The sequence below is a fragment of the Octopus sinensis genome, linkage group LG26, assembly GCF_006345805.1.
Source record: "Octopus sinensis linkage group LG26, ASM634580v1, whole genome shotgun sequence".
Taxonomy (NCBI): Eukaryota; Metazoa; Mollusca; class Cephalopoda; order Octopoda; family Octopodidae; genus Octopus; species Octopus sinensis.
This window is the reverse complement of record NC_043022.1, coordinates 4369942-4389941: the sequence shown is the minus strand read 5'-3', so window position 1 is coordinate 4389941 and position 20000 is coordinate 4369942. Positions and strand designations below refer to the sequence as shown.

The 20000-nt window shown below is 42.0% G+C and overlaps 1 protein-coding gene across 4 annotated transcripts in view; it reads left to right on the top strand.

Moving 5' to 3' along the window:
* Positions 1–20000, top strand: part of LOC115224734 (arginine-glutamic acid dipeptide repeats protein) — a 453168-nt gene that overhangs the window by 119052 nt on the left and 314116 nt on the right. For all 4 annotated transcript variants that reach the window (XM_029795610.2, XM_029795612.2, XM_029795609.2 and 1 more), the window contains exon 2: positions 1538–1608. In XM_029795610.2, the coding sequence (XP_029651470.1) occupies positions 1538–1608 (71 nt within the window). The remainder of the gene's footprint in view (positions 1–1537; positions 1609–20000) is intronic.

Here is a 20000-nt window from a genome sequence, read left to right as displayed (position 1 = left end):
AAAAGGATCAGGGTCGGAGGTGCCAAATGTAGAGGAGTCGAAAATGTTTGTTTCAACTCCACAGCCCTGATAGCAAGTCCAAGGGACTGAAATGTTGTTCATCTGATGGATCTCCTGGGAAATGAAACACGATAGTACATGCAGCTCTGAAATCAGGATGCTTCTCCACGTGAAGCTGCCGCTGCTGCTCCTCTGCTTTGAGGGGCCACAGCCCTAATACTCTCTCTTACTCTTTTACTTGTTTCAGTCATTTGACTGCGGCCATGCTGGAGCACCGCCTTTAATCGAGCAACTTGACCCCGGGACTTATTCTTTTGTAAGCCCAGTACTTATTCTATCGGTCTCTTTTGCCAAACCGCTACGTAACGGGGACATAAACACACCAGCATCAGTTGTCAAGCAATGCTAGGGGGACAAACACAGACACACAAACACACACACATACATATATACGACGGGCTTCTTTCAGTTTCCGTCTACCAAATCCACTCACAAGGCTTTGGTCGGCCCGAGGCTATAGTAGAAGACACTTGCCCAAGGTGCCGCGCAGTGGGACTGAACCCGGAGCCATGTGGTTCGTAAGCAAGCTACTTACCGCACAGCCACTCCTGCGCCTCCTGCTATGAATGTACAGTTAGGAAAGAATTGCAAGATGGATTCTTGAAGCCAAGCTTATCCAGCAGGAGATGTTGGGGAAGACCAACACTGGTTGGATGATCCCCGTTGTTTCTGTTGGTCCCAGAAGAGGGTTATGAGTAATGATAGTTGCCCCTAACAGGACTCTGTGGAGGGAGTGCTTGAGGACTTTATCCCCGCAACACTTCCAAGAATAATAGGCAAAGAAGCTGGCTGGTGGGCTGGCTTGATGGATGGAGGCCCAGGTGTGGCTGTGTGGTACGAAGCTTGTTTCCCAACCACATGGTTCCAGGTTCAGTCCCTTTGCACGGCACCTTGGGCAAGTGTCTTCTATTATAGTCTCAGGACGACTAAAGCCTTGAGGTGAAGCCCTCAAGTGCAACTTGTTCAAGTTGCACTTGAGGGTGAAGAGGTAGGTGCTTTATTAGTGTATTTGCTAAAAGGGAGTGAAAGGGGCAAGCATGGCCCAAGTGAATGGGCCCTATTATGAACAAGCCCAGAGGGCACAATTTGGAAAATGATCTTTGCCTTCTTAGAATAATCTTTGGCTTTTAAGGTTCCCTAACTGACCCCTAGATGGCTGATCCCCCTCTTGGGGAAATTGCTTCCATACCTTTTGTTTGGTTTCCTGTGCCTTTATTTTTGTTTCATCTGTTTCAGGCATTCCAACCTTTATTTTTATTTTTTTTGCAATCTATCGAGTACAGGGGTCAATGTAATCGACTACCCCCCCTTCCCCAAATTTCAGGCCTTGTGCCTATAGTAGAAAAGATTATACCCCAACTCCACCTGAAAAATTGCCGGCTTTGTGCCAAAATTTGAAACCATTATTATTGTTTTTTTCTTTCTGTTATTTATTTCCCTTTAATTTCACTTATTCCCTTTTTGTTTGTTTTTCCAGATTGTGTCTATGTGGACAGTTGCCGTGCCGACCAGCCACATTATATATGTACCATTCAGAATTTTAGGATTGTAAGTACACTCTTGACCTCTTTTCATTTAAGCCTTTCTTTTTTTTGTTGTATTGTTATCTTATATATATATATATACATACACACACATACGACAGGCTTCTTTCAGTTCCGTCCACTGCTGTGCAGTAGGACTGAACCGGGAACCATGTGGTTGGTAAGCAAGCTACTTACCACACAGCCACTCCTGCAGCTAATATAATATAATATAATATATATATATATGCATTGTATCTCGTTTCTCCTGTGTGGTGACATAAGGTGGAGATATTGATACTGTTTGTATATTTGTGTGTGTCTGTGTGTGTTTGTCGTAAGTGGAGACATTGTGCCATCCATTAAGAGATGTAAGGTAGTTTTGATGAGAATCACAGAGGTATTAAAAAGCTGTCTGGGTCGTCTAATGAGGAGGAGACAAGTGGCAAACATGAGTTTGGCACCGCAAGGTAAAGCAACGACGATTGGACGAGAGAGGAAAGAGGTTTTTCTGGTTAATACACCCTTAATTGGAGGAGAATATAAGAAATGAAAACCACATTGGTAATGTGGTGTGTGGGGGTGGGGGAGGGGAGAGAAGGGTAGTGATGGTGGTGGGGAAGCAGAAGACTGATTGGAGAATGGTATGGGTGTGTGTGTGTGTGTGTGTGCATAGGTTTATGTTATTGTTGTGTGTGTGTGTGTATTTATGTGTATCAGTTTGTGTTTATACATATAATTTCGTCTAGATATTTGTGTGTGTATGTTGTGTCTATGTATGTGTGTAAATGTGTTGTGTGTGTGTGTGTAAATATATGGATGTTGTGTGTGTGTATGTGTGTAAATGTGTTGTGTATGTGTGTAAATGTGTTGTGTGTGTGTGTGTGTGTGTAAATATATGGATGTTGTGTCTGTATGTGTGTAAATGTGTGTGTGTGTGTAAATATATGGATGTTGTGTCTGTAAATGTGTGTGTGTGTGTGTAAATACATGGATGTTGTGTCTGTGTATGTGTGTAAATATATTGATGTTGTGTGTGTGTTTGTAAATATATGGATGTGTGTGTGTGTGTGTGTGTATGTAAATATATGTATGTTATGTCTGTGTGTCTAAATATATGTTTATTTTGTGTGTGTGTGTCTAAATGTTGGTGTATGTATGTGTGCAAACTATGTATGTTGTGTGTGTGTATAAATATAGATATGCATTGTGTGTGTATATATTGCACACAAGTGTCTATATGTTTGTGTGTATTTTATGTATCAGCCATGTGGCTGTGGCCATTCTGGAGCACCTCCATGATTGTGTACCCATATTCATTATATGCATTTGTGTGTGTGTGCATTTTTGTCTTTGTGTATTTGGTATATAGACTCTGTGTGTGTGTGAGTCTGGCGCATCCTTACAGCTTGCCAACTCTGGTGAAATCTCCCAACCTTTGCGAGCATGGAAAACGGACGTTAAATGGTGATGATTGTGATGATGATGATACATACGCCATATGCATAATTGCTTGTGTGTATCTGTATTGTATATATACTTTTTTTTTTTTACTCTTTTACTTGTTTCAGTCATTTGACTGCGGCCATGCTGGAGCACCGCTTTTTAGTCGAGCACATCGACCCCAGGACTTATTCTTTTGTAAGCCCAGTACTTATTCTATCGGTCTCTTTTGCCAAACCACTAAGTGATGGGGACATAAACACACCAGCATCGGTTGTCAAGCAATGCTAGGGGGACAAACACAGACACACACACATATATACATACATATATAGATATATACGATGGGCTTCTTTCAGTTTTCGTCTACCAAATCCACTCACAAGGCTTTGGTCGGCTCGGGGCTATAGTAGAAGACACTTGCCCAAGGTGCCACGCAGTGGGACTGAACCCGGAACCATGTGGTTGGTAAACAAGCTACTTACCACACAGCCACTCCTGCGCTTATGTGTATGTCTATACATAAACCCCACCACACACACACACAGAGAGAGAGAGAGAGAGTGTCCGTGTGAGTGTCCTTGTGTAATGGAGTCCAAGAACATGCTTTTGTCTTTCTTAAACTGTTTGATTGAAGCTCTCCATGGCCACTCCAACTACTGTCTGTTGTGGTGGTGGTGGTCGAGTTGAGCTGAAAGCTTCTCCATTCTGCCTTGGCTCTTTATGTACGCCATCGTCGATGTGCTTTGAAATGCTATGAACAGTTTATCACACCATTGTTTAGAAATTCTATCTGGCTTGAGGGACTTTGGAAACCACTTGAAATTATTTCTGGCTTCTTTTTCTCTCTGAGTTTATTGTTTTTCTGTGCAAAGTTAACTTTGCTTTCACAGTGTTTATTGGTGATGGGGTGGGGTGGGGTGGACTGCAGTGGTGGTGGTGGTGATGGTTGAAAGAGAGGGGGGGGAGGGGAAACTGAGCTACTCTCTGCCTCTTGTTGTCCCTCTCTTTCTCTTTCCTTCCCATCTTACTCTTCCTCTTCATCACTGCTTTTTTTCCTTCCACCTCTCTCTCTCTCACCTTGCTGTTCATTTCTTAATCTCTCTTTTCATCGGTTTCTCTTTTAGAGCTCCACTTCTCTCTCCTCTCTTTCTCTCCTTTCTCTCTTTTCTCTCTCTCTCTATTCTCCCTCTCAACTCTATACTTTATCCTCTCTTCTCTCCCTCTTCATGGCGACCTCCCCTTCCACCCTCTCTATCTCCTTCTTGATCTTTACTCCCCCCCCTCCATATCTCTCTCCCACTTAGCCTCTCTTCCTACTCTTCAGCTCTTCTTTTTCCTCCACTTCTCCCACTTCTCTCTCTCTCTCTAATTTTCCTCTTGATGGCCACTGCTCCCTTCCACCCCCACTCCCCCATCGTCCTCTCCCTCTCAGTCTGCATGTCCCCTCTCCTGTTCTCCATTTCTCTCTCTCTCTCTCTCTCTCCCTACACCCCTCCTCTCCTACTTACCCTTTCACTTTGCTTTCCCTCTCTTCCCTCCACCCTCAATCTTCATGTCCACTCTCCAGGCCTCCCTCCTCCTCCTCCTCTTGATCTCCACTTCCCCCCCTTCCGCCTCTATTCTTCCTCGTTGAACGATGACACATGTTCAGGGAAGCATGATAAAGATATATGCTTTATGAGATACTAATCTGAAGTCTCCAGAGTTATCATTCCATACACACACACACACACAAATCTATGTGACACATAGGACATATACATACATACATGCATGCATGTGTATATAAATATATAAGTATAATAGTAAATGCATTTGTTATCTAAAATATATTTGTGCATGAATTGCCTCTCAGAGGGAAATCATTTGTAACAATAGCCGGTGTACGGCAGCAATACATACAACCGCTGTCCTAGCCCTGATAGGCAATCACCTTCTAAACAAATCTAATTTCCTCAAGCAAAAGAGCCATAATTTCTGGTGAAATAGAGCTGTAATTTTCTCTTTGTAAATCTTGAAAACTGGCCAACGGACACTCGTACACAGAGCGAGAGGGAGAGAGATAACCTCACAATTATACACATCTATAGACATACGTATACATATATATACATATATATTTATATATATGGCATATGTGTCTGTGCACATTGATAACACATGCACTCTCTATCTGTTCAGTCTTGTAAATTGCTCTCCGTTCCATCGTTCGGTGAAGGTGGAGGTGAAGTTCGTTGTTGGTGGTGGCGGTGGCGGTTGTTGTTGGTGGCGGCGGTGCAGTTATTGCAGTGAATGATTAGTTCTCTGCTGATGAACTCGGATTGACTTTAACCTCAATTTCATAGAAATAAATTCTCAATTGATTTCGGCCAGGAAGTCGGATAGGAAAAAGGTTTCGGCAAACATTTTGCAGATTAAGCAAATCTTTACAATCGAGCATAAGAAAGACAGAAATGGATGGGCGGGGTGGGGGGAGAAGGAAAGATGGGGGTGGTTGGGAAATAATGGTAATAATAATAATAATGATGATGATGATGATGATGATAACAACAGCTAGTAATAATAAAATAATTATTAATGAAGCGTCTTGTCGGTCTTGAAGTTCTGGCTGTTTTGCACTTCTTGGTTTCAGCGCTGTTAACATGATGTGAAGATGATGTGTATATATAAGTATATGCATGTATATATATGTGTATGTATGTATATATATATATGTATGTATATATATATATGTGTGTGTATGTATGTATGTATGTATATATATATGTGTGTGTGTGTGTATATATATGTATATGGTATTACATTCTATCCTCTACTGCACTATATTACCAAAGCTAACTGGCTGGACCAATCTATTATTATTAACCATTATTATTGTTATTATTATTACTATTATTATTATTAACCATTATTATTATTATTGTAGTCTTGCAATGTTGAGTGGTGGATGGACGTAGAATATAAATGTCTTCGTTAAGGTTAAGAATAAATAATCTTAACATATGAACTTAAAACTCTTACTAAAATGGCATTGCTGAGATTTATAATTTATAACGTGGAGAGAGAGAGAGAGAGAGGTGGGGGAGATGGTGAATGGTTGTGTGCATGGTTCCAGTCTATCAATGTGAGATTACCAGCCAGTTTGTTGCCATTTAATCTCAGTTTAGCTTTCTTTAATATTTCTTGCCATTACAAACTGTCTAATAATAATAATAATAATAATATAATAATAATGGTAATAATAATAATATAATAATAATAATAATAATAATGGTAATAATAATAATAATAATAATAATAATGGTAATAATAATAATGGTAATAATAATAATAATGGTAATAAATGATAATAATAATAGTAATAATAGTAATAATAATAATGATAATAATGATAATAATAATAATAATAATAATGGTAATAAATGATAATAATAATAATAGTAATAATGGTAATAATAATAATGATAATAATGATAATAATAATGGTAATAATAATAATAATGGTTATAAATGATAATAATAATAATAGTAATAATGGTAATAATAATAATAATAATAATAATTTCTTTGCTACCTGGGCAAAGGATGAGGAGGACTAATGATGATGATGATGATGATGATGTCTCATCTGCCATAGGGGCATAGGTGAAGGGGACATTAAAAGTACAGTCTATAATTTGTGTGTGGAAAGAAAGGAAAAAAGATGATGAAATTCGATAAGAAGCTTGCTTCTCAACCACATGGTTCCCGGTTCCATCTTGCTGCATGGCGCCATGATAAATGTCTTTTACTATAGCCTCAGGCCAACCAAAGCCTTACGAGTGGATTTGGTAGATGGAAACTGAAGGAAGCCCATCATTTAATTTCTGTTGTCCATGCTGTGGCATGGTTTGGATGGCTTGACCAGGGCTGGCTGCACCAGACTCCAATCTGATTTGGCATGGTTTTCTGTGGCTGGATGCCCTTCCTGATGCTCACCACTCCAAGAGTATTATATATATATATAGTATTTATTTATTTATTTATTTATGTCTGTGTTTGTCCCCCCACCATCACTTGGCAACCGTTGGTGTTGGTATTTATGTCCTAGTAACTCAGTGGTTCAGCAAAAGACCGATGGAATAAGTACTAGGCTTACGAAGAGTAAGTCTTGGGGTTGATTTCCTCGACTAAAACCCTTTAAAGCGGTGCTCCGGCATGGCCAGTCAAATAACTGAAACAAGTAAAAGAATAAGTATGTGCAAACTTGCGATGCGGGAGATACTCCATCTGGGGCCAATCAAGGAACCCCAAAGTTTCAGGATCACCCTGACCACCAAAGGCATGTGTGCACCCTTGACTGTGCTCAAATTTATAGGGGTAATTATAGAGTAGGGCCATTCATTCTAACATTTTGGCCACAGATGCCCCTCCCTCTTCACAAATTCACCGGGAGATAGCACTTCCTTCTTCATGTGCTGGCACCATATATAAAGCACCTGTGCCAACACCACGATGTACACTCATGCTGGTGCCATGTAAAGAGCATCCGTGTCAGCCCCACTTAGAGAGCGCTCATGTAGAGAGTACCCAAGCCAGCACCATTTAAAAAGCACTCAGAACTCTCTGTAAATTGCTTGGCCTTAATAAGGCATCCAACCTTAGAAACCATTCCAAAGCAGAATCGGATCCAGGTTCAGCTCTCTCACTTTCCAGCTCCTGTTGAACCAGCACAGACAGGGGACATTGAATAATGATGATAATGAAGGCTTGACCAAAGAGGTACATGTCTTTCCTCTATGCTTTCAGCCTTGTCCACCATACAACCTTTGCCATTGCCACTGGACAGAGGGACACTGCCTGCTCAGCCTTGTGAAAGGTGGCTGGTGGGGCAATCCTCGCAATGAGTTAAGCCTTACATGCTTTAACAGCTCTTTGACATGACAAGTCAATGCCTGCAGCATTGGTTTTGTCGCAAATCCCAGTCAGCCTTACCCGGTGCCACTTTTGTTCCCATAGAATCTATTTTGAACTGGTAGTGCTCCTCAGTAACATTGCCAGGCCAAGGGTTTCTCTTGTAGTTCTGTTCCTCAAAAGTCTTCTGAAATTGATCAATTAGTTCATCCTCATTGACAACTAGAGTTTCTTTGAGGAAACATAATCACTCTTATCCACCACTAGATGTTTGAATAATACTAATTCTTTCTAATTTTGGCTCAAGGTGAACAATTTTAAAGGGATGGTTTAATTGATTAACTTGGATCTCGGTACTTAACTGGTGCTTATTTTATCAACCTAGAAAGAATGAAAGTCAATTTAAACCTTTTTGTTATTTGAACCCAGAATGTACAGTGTCCGGTGTGCTAATGATACCACTAGCTTGCTGCCTACTTTTAAAATTATAATTGGCCACAAACCACCAGGAGAGCAGTGTGTGAATGAAGGGTAACTGAAATAGACAGGGAGATGGTGTTTTATTGTTGTTGGTTTGTGTGTGTGTGTGTGATAGTTGTCTACTCCTTATGCAGAGTCTGACCACCTCTTGTATCTACCAACACCTTAGATCCATCATAGTGTCTGATGTAGCTTTTTAAACCAGACAATGTAACAAAAAGACCCACAGAGATTGCATATCCAACTTAGATTACTAAGAGCTACAGTTAAGTTCTAATCTTTGTGGATTAAAAAAAATTTTTTGAGGCCTCCATTAGATTTGCAGGCCTTATAGCATACCTGGCATTGAAAGATAGGCACAGATATATAAGCTGAGTATTTAGTGGAGGTTTGTTTTCCATGGGTTCGCAAATGAGATTTGAGCCCAGCAAAAGAAAGAAATGGTCTGTCACAAATTGTGCCCACAAAAAGGTCCCTAAGATTCACCTTCTCGATCACAACATGCTTCTTTAAATCTCTCTTGTGTCTTGCAGGCGCTACCCTGGCCTCCTCAAATGCTTTCACTGCACTCTGCGTGTGTATGTATGTATGTATGTATGTATGTATGTATAGGTGCTGGCATCGCTGCATGGTAAGAAGTTTGCTTCCCAACCACATGGTTCCGAGTTCAGTCCCACTGTGTGGCACCTAGGGCAAGTGTCTTCTGCTATAAACCTCAGGCTGGCCAATGCCTCATAAATTGATTTGATAGACAGAAACTGAAAGAAGTCCTTTGTATGTATATGTGTGTGTGTGTGAGTGTGTGCACGTTTGAGCGGTATTGGTTTGTTTACAGCCATGTAATTTTGCAGTTCAGCAAAAGAGACTGAAAGAATAAGTACTAGGCTTTAACCAAAAAAAAAAGCCCTGGAGCCAAATTATTCAGCAAGATTCTTCAAGGTGGTGCCCCAGCGTGGTCGCAGTCTAGTGATTGAAACAAGGAAATGATAAAACACACACACACACATTTATATCTTCTATGGTGGTACATGTTATCCATTATTCAAAGTTTCATCTGGCTGCCTTCGTTATTTCTAACGAGCTACCTTCTGAAAAGAAATGAAAGCTAAGTCATCACCTGTTAGGGACCCCTGAAATGATATCCTTTGTATCTCAACCATGGCAAAGTGGACGTTAGAATAAGGGCTGCCCTCTAGGTCGTCTGTTCATGTCAAAAGCGTCCAACCCATGCCAGCATGGAAAAAGGCGATGTTAATCTTTTGTCTCTTAATTTTTTTTTTTACTTGTTCCAGTCATTAGATTGCGGCCCTGCTGGGGCACCGTCTTGAAGTATTTTTTCTTTCAGTCAAATGAATCGACCCAGGTAGTTATTTTCTTGTTAGCCTGGTATTTGTTCTATTGGGCTTATTTGTTGAACTGCTATGCTACGGGGACGTAAACATGCCAACACCGGTTGCCAAGTGGTGGTGGGGGACAAACAAACAAACATAAACACACACACACATATATGTGCGATGGGCTTCTTTCAGTTTCCCTCTACCAAATCTAGGCCTGAGGCTATAGTAGAAGACACTTGCCGAAGGTGTCACACAGTGGTACCGAACCCGGAACCATGTGGTTGGGAAGCAAGCTTCTTACTACAGAGTCGATGTGCTTATTTGTGCCTCTCTGCTTGACAACCTTTTTTGAAAAAGAATCAAGTGCTGGGGTGGATTTGATCGACTGCAAGTCCTTCGAGGTGGTGCTCCAGCATGGCTGCTGTCTAACGAGTGAAAGAGAATAGAATTATAGATATGTATGTGTGTGTGGTGTGTGTATAGGTGTAGGAGTGGCTGTGTGGTAAGAAGCTTGCTTCCCAACCACATGGTTCCGGGTTCAGTCCCACTGTTTGGCACCTTGGGCAAGTGTCTTCTACTACAGCCTTGGGCCGACCAAAAGCTTGCGAGTGAATTTGGTAGATGGAAACTGAAAGAAGCCCGTCATATATAACACACACACACACACACACACACACACACATATATATATATATATATATATATACACACACGCGTATATATTTGTGTCTTTGTTTGTCCCCCGCCACCATCGCTTGACAACCAATGTTGGTGTTATTTACGTCTCCGTAACTTAGCGGTTCGGCAAAAGAGACGGATAGAATAAGTCCTGGGGTCGATTTGTACGACTAAAGGCGATGCTCCAGCATGGCCGCAGTCAAATGACTGAAACAAGTAAACGAATGTTGTGCACGCGCATTGTATATATATATATCATATATAGACACGCAGATACCCTCACGCAGGTGCGTGTGTGTCCCTTAATGTTCCTATTTAAGAGAGAAAATCCTATTTCTCGTCTTTCTGAGCCGTTTTGTGAGGTTTTTGTGTTTTAAGACAGTTCAAAGTTGCCTCCCTTGTTTTTCTGCTTCGAACATTTTGGAAAAGAGAGGAAATGGAAGAGGAAGGGGTGACAACCAACATGCCGGCTTCTCTCACTCTGTCTCTCCTTCTCTCTGTCTTTCCGCTTTAATTTCTCTCTAACAAATGTCAATATTTGCTATTCCGTGCTTCTATCATCGACGTGACGTGTTATATACCTCGGCCTCATGTTGCCTCTTCGGTTCGCTGCTAAATTTCCTGTGTACTGATATATCTATTACACTTGTTACAAACAGTTGTCACACACACACACACACACGCGCACACGTTCCCCCTCTCTCTTCTCTCTCTCTCTCTTTCTTTTATAACATTCACTCTCTCTCGTCACATTCATGTCTCTCTCTCTCTCTCTCTCTCTCTCTCTCTCTCTTATAAGCTCTTAAAATACTCGCTCTCTTTTTCTACATTCTCTCTCATTGCACTCACTCACTCTCTCTTATTTCCATTCTGTCTCTTACTCACTCTCTCTGATTTCCACTCTGCCTTGTACTCACTCTCCACTCTCACTCTCATATTTCTTACACTCTTATCTCTAACTCTCTCTGTATCTCTCTCTCTCGTACTCACCCTTTCTCTCTCTATTTTCTCTCATATCCTACTCACTCTTTCTAAACCTTCATTCATACTCTCACTCTTTCACACTTTATCCTTCTCTCTCGTTCACAGCCAATACCTTCTGCTTCTCGTTCATATTCTTTCTCTCCCAAAATCTCCTTCCTCTCCCCCATCTCTCTCCCAAAATCTCCTTCCTCTCCCCCTCTCTCTCTCCCAAAATATCCTTCCTTCCTCCCTCTCTCTCTCTCTCTCTCTCCCCTACCCGTATTCATTCTCTCATATTCTCTTTCTTTCTTTGCCTCATTCCTTCACTCTCCCCTCCTCATCTCCCATCTTTTACGACTCTCCTCCTCTCCTATTTGTCTTCATTTATTCTCTAAATCCAAAACTTGTCATACCTATATATCTCCTTTTTGATTCCCTATCACATCACATCTCTCTCTCTCTCTCTCTCTCTCTCTCTCCCTTTCTCGCACCTCACATCACATCTTACACCCTCTCACTCCTCCCTCTATTTCTCCTCACACTACCACTACTACTACACTTTACATTCTTTCACTTCACCCTCCTCTCTCCCTCTCTGCTTCTCATCTGTCTTTCACCTATCTTTCTCTCTCTTTTTATCCTCTCCTCTCCCACCTTTCCCCACTCTCTCTCTCTCCCTCCCGAACGAAGTGGAAGCAATAAAACGAAAATAAAAGGGATTTATTCTACTTGACTATTTATTTCGTTCTTCTCTCTCACACTCTCTTATCTTTTTCTCTCCCTCTCTCGTCCTCAAAGCCTTTATTTCATCCGCTCTCCCTCCCCCCTCTCTCGCTTTCTCTGTTCTTTCTTTCCCCCTCTCTGTCTGTTCCCTCGTTTCTCCTTTATCTCTCACTTTCTCCCCCTCTCCCTCTCTCTTTTTCCTAGCCTCTCTTTCCGGCGCCTTTTTTTCTCTCTCTCACTTCTCCCTCGCCTCACCTACCTCTCTTCCTACCCCTCTCTGTCCCTTCGTTCCTCCCTTCCCCTCGTTCTTCTCTACATTCCCCCTCTCTCTCTCTCTTACTCCCTTTCTCTCACTTTCCCACCTCACTTATTGTCACTCTTTCATTCTCCCAAACCTCAACCACCACTCCCTCTCATTTATTCCTCCTCCCATCCCTCCCCCACAACTCCTCTTACTCCTCCTCCCTTACTGTCTCTGTCTCTCTCTCTCCCCCTCTCCTTACCCTCTTCACCTTGTACCATTCTTCTCCATTTCACTTCTTCAATTATCCTCTTTCTCTCTCTAATTTCCTTCCATCATCCACTTGATATCCATCTTCTTTCTAATCCAACAATCTCTTCCTACATTCCTTTCTCTCCATAATACAATCAACTGACAAATCTATTCCCCCCCCCTTTCTCCCTTACTGAATTTCGCCTCCCCCTCACTCTCTCTCTCTCTATATATATAGACCTCTCATTAGACCTCTCCCCCTCCTCTCTATCAATCCTTTCCCTCTGCATAACTCTTTCCCCCTCTCTCAATGAAGCCCTTCCTTTCTTTTTTCTAGATCTCACCCTCTCTCTTTGAATCTATATTCTCCTTTCTCTCTTTATCAATCTCTTCTACCTCTCTTTGAATCTCTCTATCAATCTTTCCCCCTCTCTCTTTGAATCTCTCTATCAATCTTTCCCCCTCTCTCTTTGAATCTCTCTATCAATCTTTCCCCTCTCTCTTTTAATCTACTCTCTCTCTCTCTCTATCAATCTCTCTTCTCTCTCTCTCAATTCTGTTATAACCATGTGTAATGTGTCTATAGCCAAGATATTCAACATTTTTTTTTATATTCCTTTCTCCATAATCTTTCTCTTACCATTTCTCCTTCCAAATTTCTCTCTCCACACACACACACACACACACACACACCTCCACCACCACCACTATAATAACCCTTTGTTGTTGTTGTTCCCTCTCAAGGACACCACAATTTTAGGGGTTGTGGGTGCAATTCATTGCCTTTTTACTTTCTAAACTCCCCTAATGGCCCTAAAATAAAGACCTGCAAATTACTGCCTTCTTATTTCCCAGCTCATTCTCTCTACCTAAATTCTTCTTCATTGGCACCTGATATTAACCGCTGCCATAAGGAGCAGTCTTCGGAACACATCTCTCTAAGAACTAATTATGTTCTTTGGCTGTATGTGTGTGTGTGTGAGAGAGAGAGAGGAAGGCGAACTCTATAATATTTGGGGGAAAAGAAAAATGTTACAGTGATGGAAATTATGTGATGTGGATATATAAAAGTTATTTGTGGAAAATGGACGGAAAGCAGCAGAAAGCAGTTATGGCAGGCACTGAGAGATATTGCTTTATGAGAGAAGAGTGAGGGAGAAGAAGAACATTTAAAGTGGCTGGCATTAAAATACAAGTTAGAGTGTATATATTAATAATACAAGGTATAATGTATATCGGTTTTGATAAGGTAACTGAATAAAAAAAGCGGGGGGAACTGTGTTATATTTACACACATATACACACACTCAGATTGCATGCACACACACACACACACACACACATATACACACACACACTCAGATTGCATGCACACACACACACACACACACATACACACACACTCAGATGTGCATGCACACACACACACACTCAGATGTGCATGCACACACACACACACACATATACACACACACTCAGATGTGCATGCACACACACACACACACACACATAGGTGTGGGGGTAATTGTAAATGTGTGTAGAACCCCACTTTCCTGGCTTTGCGATGGTTCTGTGTACAGTAACTTACCTGCAATGCAAAATGTCTCCCGCTTTCATCACTGCCCCTGGTTTGCAGCCCACTCCATCCACACTGTCGCACACACACACACAACAAATTTCTTCCAATTCTTATTCACTTCCACCCTTACCATGGCCACCACTGCTTTGCACGCATGCACACACACACACACACACCAAGTATGAAAATGCTTTTGGTCACTTTGAACCTCAGAAAAGTCACTATTTCCTGACACTGTCCCCTTCTTTACCCTCAGACACTGCATCCCAGAGCTGATCCCTCCCTACACTCACCAAGTCCCTTACTCCAGTGGTTCTCAACCTTTTTGATACCTGGGCCAGATCCAAAACCTGAACATCTTTTAAGGGGACACGCCAAAAATTGTAAGGCACAAGTCAATTAAGGAAAATCTTAGTTAGTTAATTTTTTGGCTCAAAAAGCAAAAAGCAAGGCCATGTAGGGAGACATGGAGTAATGTACAGGGTGGTGTTCATGTAAAGAGTTCAGGCCACTTGAGGTCAAGGGAGACTTTGAACCAAGCGGTCGTCGGCATCTTCACCATCTCATCTGGCAGCTTATTCCACGGATCCGCAACCCGAACGGAGAAAGCTCCTCTCCTTCGATTGAGATGAAATCGTCGCAGATAGAGCTTTTCGGAGTGATCCTGCAGCCGACATTAGCTTTAAAGAAGGGAAAACCACTGGGATTCTCCAGAAGGATGCTTGAGGGCTGCATGCTTTTAATCTCTCCACTTTGACATGGACCTACCTAATTTTTGGAAACCTGCTGCAATAGGTCTCAGCTCCAAGACAGTTGACCATTCTGGCCCTCCAAACTCTATCACACTCACTTGTCATGGAGTTGGCCATTAATGGTAACCTCCTGTAATTCTTGGAATCTCTCTCTCATGATCACCAGCAGAGTTTGCTGTCGGGTCACTTTCCACTGGTGGCCTCCTCAAGCACCATTCACTCACTGCTGTGGTTTTTGCTTTGGAGAGACTTGATTAAAGCAATGTAGCAATGTTCCCTTTTTTCATCATTGTCATCATCTAACATCCTTTTTCCATGCTGGCATGGGTTGGACGGTTTGACAGGAGCTGCTGGCAAGCCAGAGGGCTACACCAGGCCCCTCTTGCCATGCTTTGGCATGATTTCTACATCTGGCTGCCCTTTGTAATGCCAACCACTTTACAGAGTGTACTGGGTACCTGTGAAGACATGTGGCCTAGTGGTTAGGCTGTTGCATTCATGATCGCTAGTTCGTGCGTTCAGTTCCCTGAATGGGCATGGTTCCCTTTTCATCTGTGGTGGGGGATGTTGGCCTGCTCACCTAGCCAGTGGGATGGCATCATTTGAAGACTAAAACAATGCAAAAACGCATTGTGACTAGCAATGTGTAATGACATCTGATAGCCTGGTCAGTTACGTGATTACTGTGCTTTATATGTGGCACCAACTATGCACTTATGGTTTCTACCTGTCTCTTTATCCCTTGACTCTGTAGCTTTCTATCAGATCCCGCTTTCCCCTTGTGTATTTGGAGGAGAGCATTTTCTCTTTCTTACTAATGCCCTAGGGTTCAGTTTTGTCCCCACCCTCTTCTTTCTTTATATCAATCTTATTTGCTGCCCCCACATCCAACTAAAAAACACCCTCTCTTACACAAATGACACGGGGGGCAGGTATGGCTGTGTGGTAAGTTTGCTTCCCAACCACATGGTTCTGGGTTCAGTCCCACTGCATGGCACCTTGGGCTAGTGTCTTCTACTATTGCTCTGGACTGACTGAAGCCTTGTTTGTGAGTGGATTTGATAGATAGAAACTGAAAGAAGCCTATCAGGTCTGTATATATACATATATCTGTGTTGGCCCCCCCCACCTCCGATTCACAACCAGTTTTGGTATGTTTACGCCCTGATGACATAGCGGTTCAGCAAAAGAAACCAATAGAATAAATACCAGACTTTAACATTAAGTACTGTGGTTGATTTGTTCCATTAAAATTCTTCAATGTGGTGCCCCAGCATGGCCACAGTCTAATGACTGAAACAAGTAAAAAGGGAGGGACCAAAAGAAAAACTAACCCTAACCCTTCCTTCCTCCCTAACCTTCCGCAACCCATACATCACCCACTTACAACTCCAACGCCAACACACCACACCTGCAATGATTCCATGAACAGAGACCCTGACAACACCCCTGGGATATTCCAATCTTACCTTTCGTTTGTCAGTAACAAAATGTGAATATTACTCATATCAAGAAAGTGTCACTCTACACCTGAACCCTTTTGTAAGCAACCCTTAACCTTAGAGCCCTCGAAATCGCTCCAGTTATTGGATCTCTCATAGCAAAAGCACATCCTCAACCCTTTAGCATTTAAACTGGCTATATCAGGGCCCAAATATTTTTACCTGTTTTATATTCAGGCTGGCCAGATTTGGCCTCTCACACCTACCTTACAATGCCTTTGTAAAATTAAACACTCGCATCATTGAAATCACAAAACTATAATGTTTCCTTCAAACTTTTGTAAATCAACACCACAGAGGGTCAATGCAGGATTAATTAAAAGCAATGTGAAGAAAGGCGCACTAGATTTGCCTGTGTAATCTGAATTCTAAAGGGTTGAATTGGCCACGTTCAGCCCAAACATTCTGCCTGTTTTAGGTTCAAACGGACCAGATCTGACCTTTCATTTCTACCCTCCAATGTTGTTCTAAAAACAATTCACATCATTGAAATCTCAAAGCCATGAGGTAATCTATGATTAATTGAAAACCATGGGAATAAAAAAAGGATTTCGTTTGACAGGGTAATCTGAATGTTTAAAGGGTCGAACCAGTTATATCCAGCCCAAATATTCTTCCCATTTTATGTTCAAACTGGTCAGATCCTACTGCTCACACTTACCCTACAATGTCTTTCTAAAAATAAACAATTACATCATCAAAGTCGCAAAGCTATGAGGTAATCCATGATTAATTCAAAACAGTGTGAATAAATAAGCATTAGATTTGACAAAGTAATGAGAAGGCTGAAGGGTGAAACAGCTGGGATTCCATCTCAGTGACCAGCCCTTGACTTATGGGTCAGAAGATACTTTAAATCTCCAACAATTTTTGATGGTCTCCACAGCTTAGTTGGGGCTCGGGACGGTGTGAATGCTCTCAGATCTGAGATGGTACGGCAGAAAAAAAACCCACCTGGCAGATAGGCAAAAAAAAGGGTCACTGACCTACATATGTACACACTCCGGTTTCTGGCCCACAGACATGTGTCCAATGGCCCCTACCGACTCTGCACCAATCCCTACACCCAGAACATTGACCCTCTGAGGTGTTGATTTACAGAAGTTCGAGGGAAGCATTATGCTAATGGAATCAGTTTCACTGGTCTGGGGACAGGGATCTCATAAGCCCTGCCCTCACCCTTCATACTCGGCTAATAAAACAATACATGGGATGTATATTGTGTGGGTGTGTTAGGAATCTTCCAGTGTTGGGGGTGATTGCTTTGGGCAGCCGTTTGGGATATTAAATCTGGACACGAAAGTACTTGCTGTCTCATGGGATGCGTGTGTACGCGTATGTATGTGTATAAACGTGTGTATATGTACATATGTGCACACTCACGTGTGTGTGTTAGTTTTTATGATTTGTTAGAATAACATTTGTCAGTGACTCCGAAGTTTCATCCAGTCAAGCCATCGTGTGTGTGTGTGAAAATTGTACTTTGTTTGCTTTATATATACACACACACAAATACACAAATGTGTGTATGTTTCTGTGTAGATAGCATATGTAATACAGGCGTGTGTCCACACGCATAGAGGTGATGGCGCGCATATACGCTCAAGTGAGTGAGTGTAAATCAGCCAGACGGAGTTCTGTGTGTCTGTGTGTTCGCCGTATCCGTGGAGAGAAGAAAGCGGAAGTTGTCAGGTTTGATAGGAGAGATAATCGATTGTATATGACAGATAGAGTGGAGACATAGAACAGGGGAGTTCTATGGATAGTAGGAGATATAGAGGTGGGAGTGAAAACCGTGGGAAAAAACATGATAGACGTTGTTAAACCCCGGCTCGTTCCTGGTTTGGGTAGGTTTAATGGTTAAATGAGATAAACCAGTGTTAAAACCCCGTCTGTTTTTCTAAGGCTCTCATTATATGACTTACATCCCTTTTCTGAAATAGTAACGTGTTTTGAGGGCGATGCAGCTGCTATTTTTAGCAAGGGTCTCCGTATTTGTTTTTTAGTTCGTGCAGCCTTGTCGTTATAAAGTCCTTTCCGGTTTTGACCATCCCACTTTTTGTTAGGGTTACATAGAACTACATTATCGAACGTGTGTCCCCTTTACGTTTCTCTCTTTTTTGCTTTGAGGACAGTAAGGTTTGATTTCAGGGAGATTTGGTTGTTATTTCTAGCTGATTTAGTGATCCTGTAGTGGTCCTCCCCCCCCCCGTTGGTTTTGTGAGGGAAGTGTAATGAGGCAAAAGGGGAGATTATTGTGTGTGTGTGTCGACACACATTTGTCTGTGTGGTGTGTGAAGGGGTGGGGGTCTGTAGGTGAGAGGAGAAAATGTTTAGGATATGGGTTTGTAAGGAGTGGTCGAGGTATTTGGGAGGTGTATTTCTCCAATGGATTCATAGATGTTGGGGTTAGAGAGAGAGAGAGTGTGTGTTAGAATAGAGATGACGGATTGAAAGAGAGGAAAGTGTCCACAGTATAAAAGAAAGAGGATAGATACGTAGAAAAAAAATCTGATTTATGGAAGAGATGATATCAAACGAAATAGAGATGATATTATACGGAAGATCTGTGGAACGGTGTAGCGTTGTACGTAATATGTGTGTGCGTTGTACGTAATGTGTGTGTGCGTTGTACGTAATGTGTGTGGGTTGTACGTAATGTGTGTGTGCGGTGTACGTAATGTGTGTGCGTTGTACGTAATGTGTGTGTGCGTTGTACGTAATGTGTGTGTGCGGTGTACGTAATGTGTGTGCGTTGTACGTAATGTGTGTGCGATGTACATAATGTGTGTGCGGTGTACGTAATGTGTGTGTGCGCGTTGTACGTAATGTGTGTGCGCGTTGTACGTAATGTGTGTGTGCGTTGTACGTAATGTGTGTGTGCGATGTAAGTAATGTAATGTGTGCGATGTACGTAATGTGTGTGTGCGATGTACGTAATGTGTGTGTGCGATGTACGTAATGTGTGTGTGCGATGGACGTAATGTGTGTGTGCGATGTACGTAATGTGTGTGTGTGCACACCTTGTACGTAATGTGTTTGCGTTAGTTTTGTATTTACGGAATTACATACGTAATGTATGTACTTTTTGCTGGTTGCGGATATAAAAAATGTGTTACATATGGTTGTAATGTGTTTTGTATGTCTTTCTACGCGTGTGTGTTTTATATTTGGGGTCTGTGTGCGCGTTTATGTAAGTGAACATTTGTGGTGTTACCCGTTTGCTTTAACTGTGAGCGCTTTCTACATGTTTCTGAAACCGTGTGTACTCTCTCTCTCTCTCTCTCTCTCTCTCTCTCACTACTGTTGTCTGTACTTTTCTTGTACTCATGAAAGTACATTGTGTGCTACATGAAAACCACTAATGTACGTCTGTCTGTCTGTTCTTTAAGGGTGCACACGCGTGTGTGTGTGTGTGGATGTTTATTGGCCTCCTGTCCTTGTGTGCTCAACGTTATGCATGTGGATATATGTAAATCGCGCCTGCCTTGTGGTGTATGTGTGCGTGTGCCTGGACGTGTGTATGTGTGTGGTGTATGTGTGCGTGTGCCTGGACGTGTGTGTGTGTGTA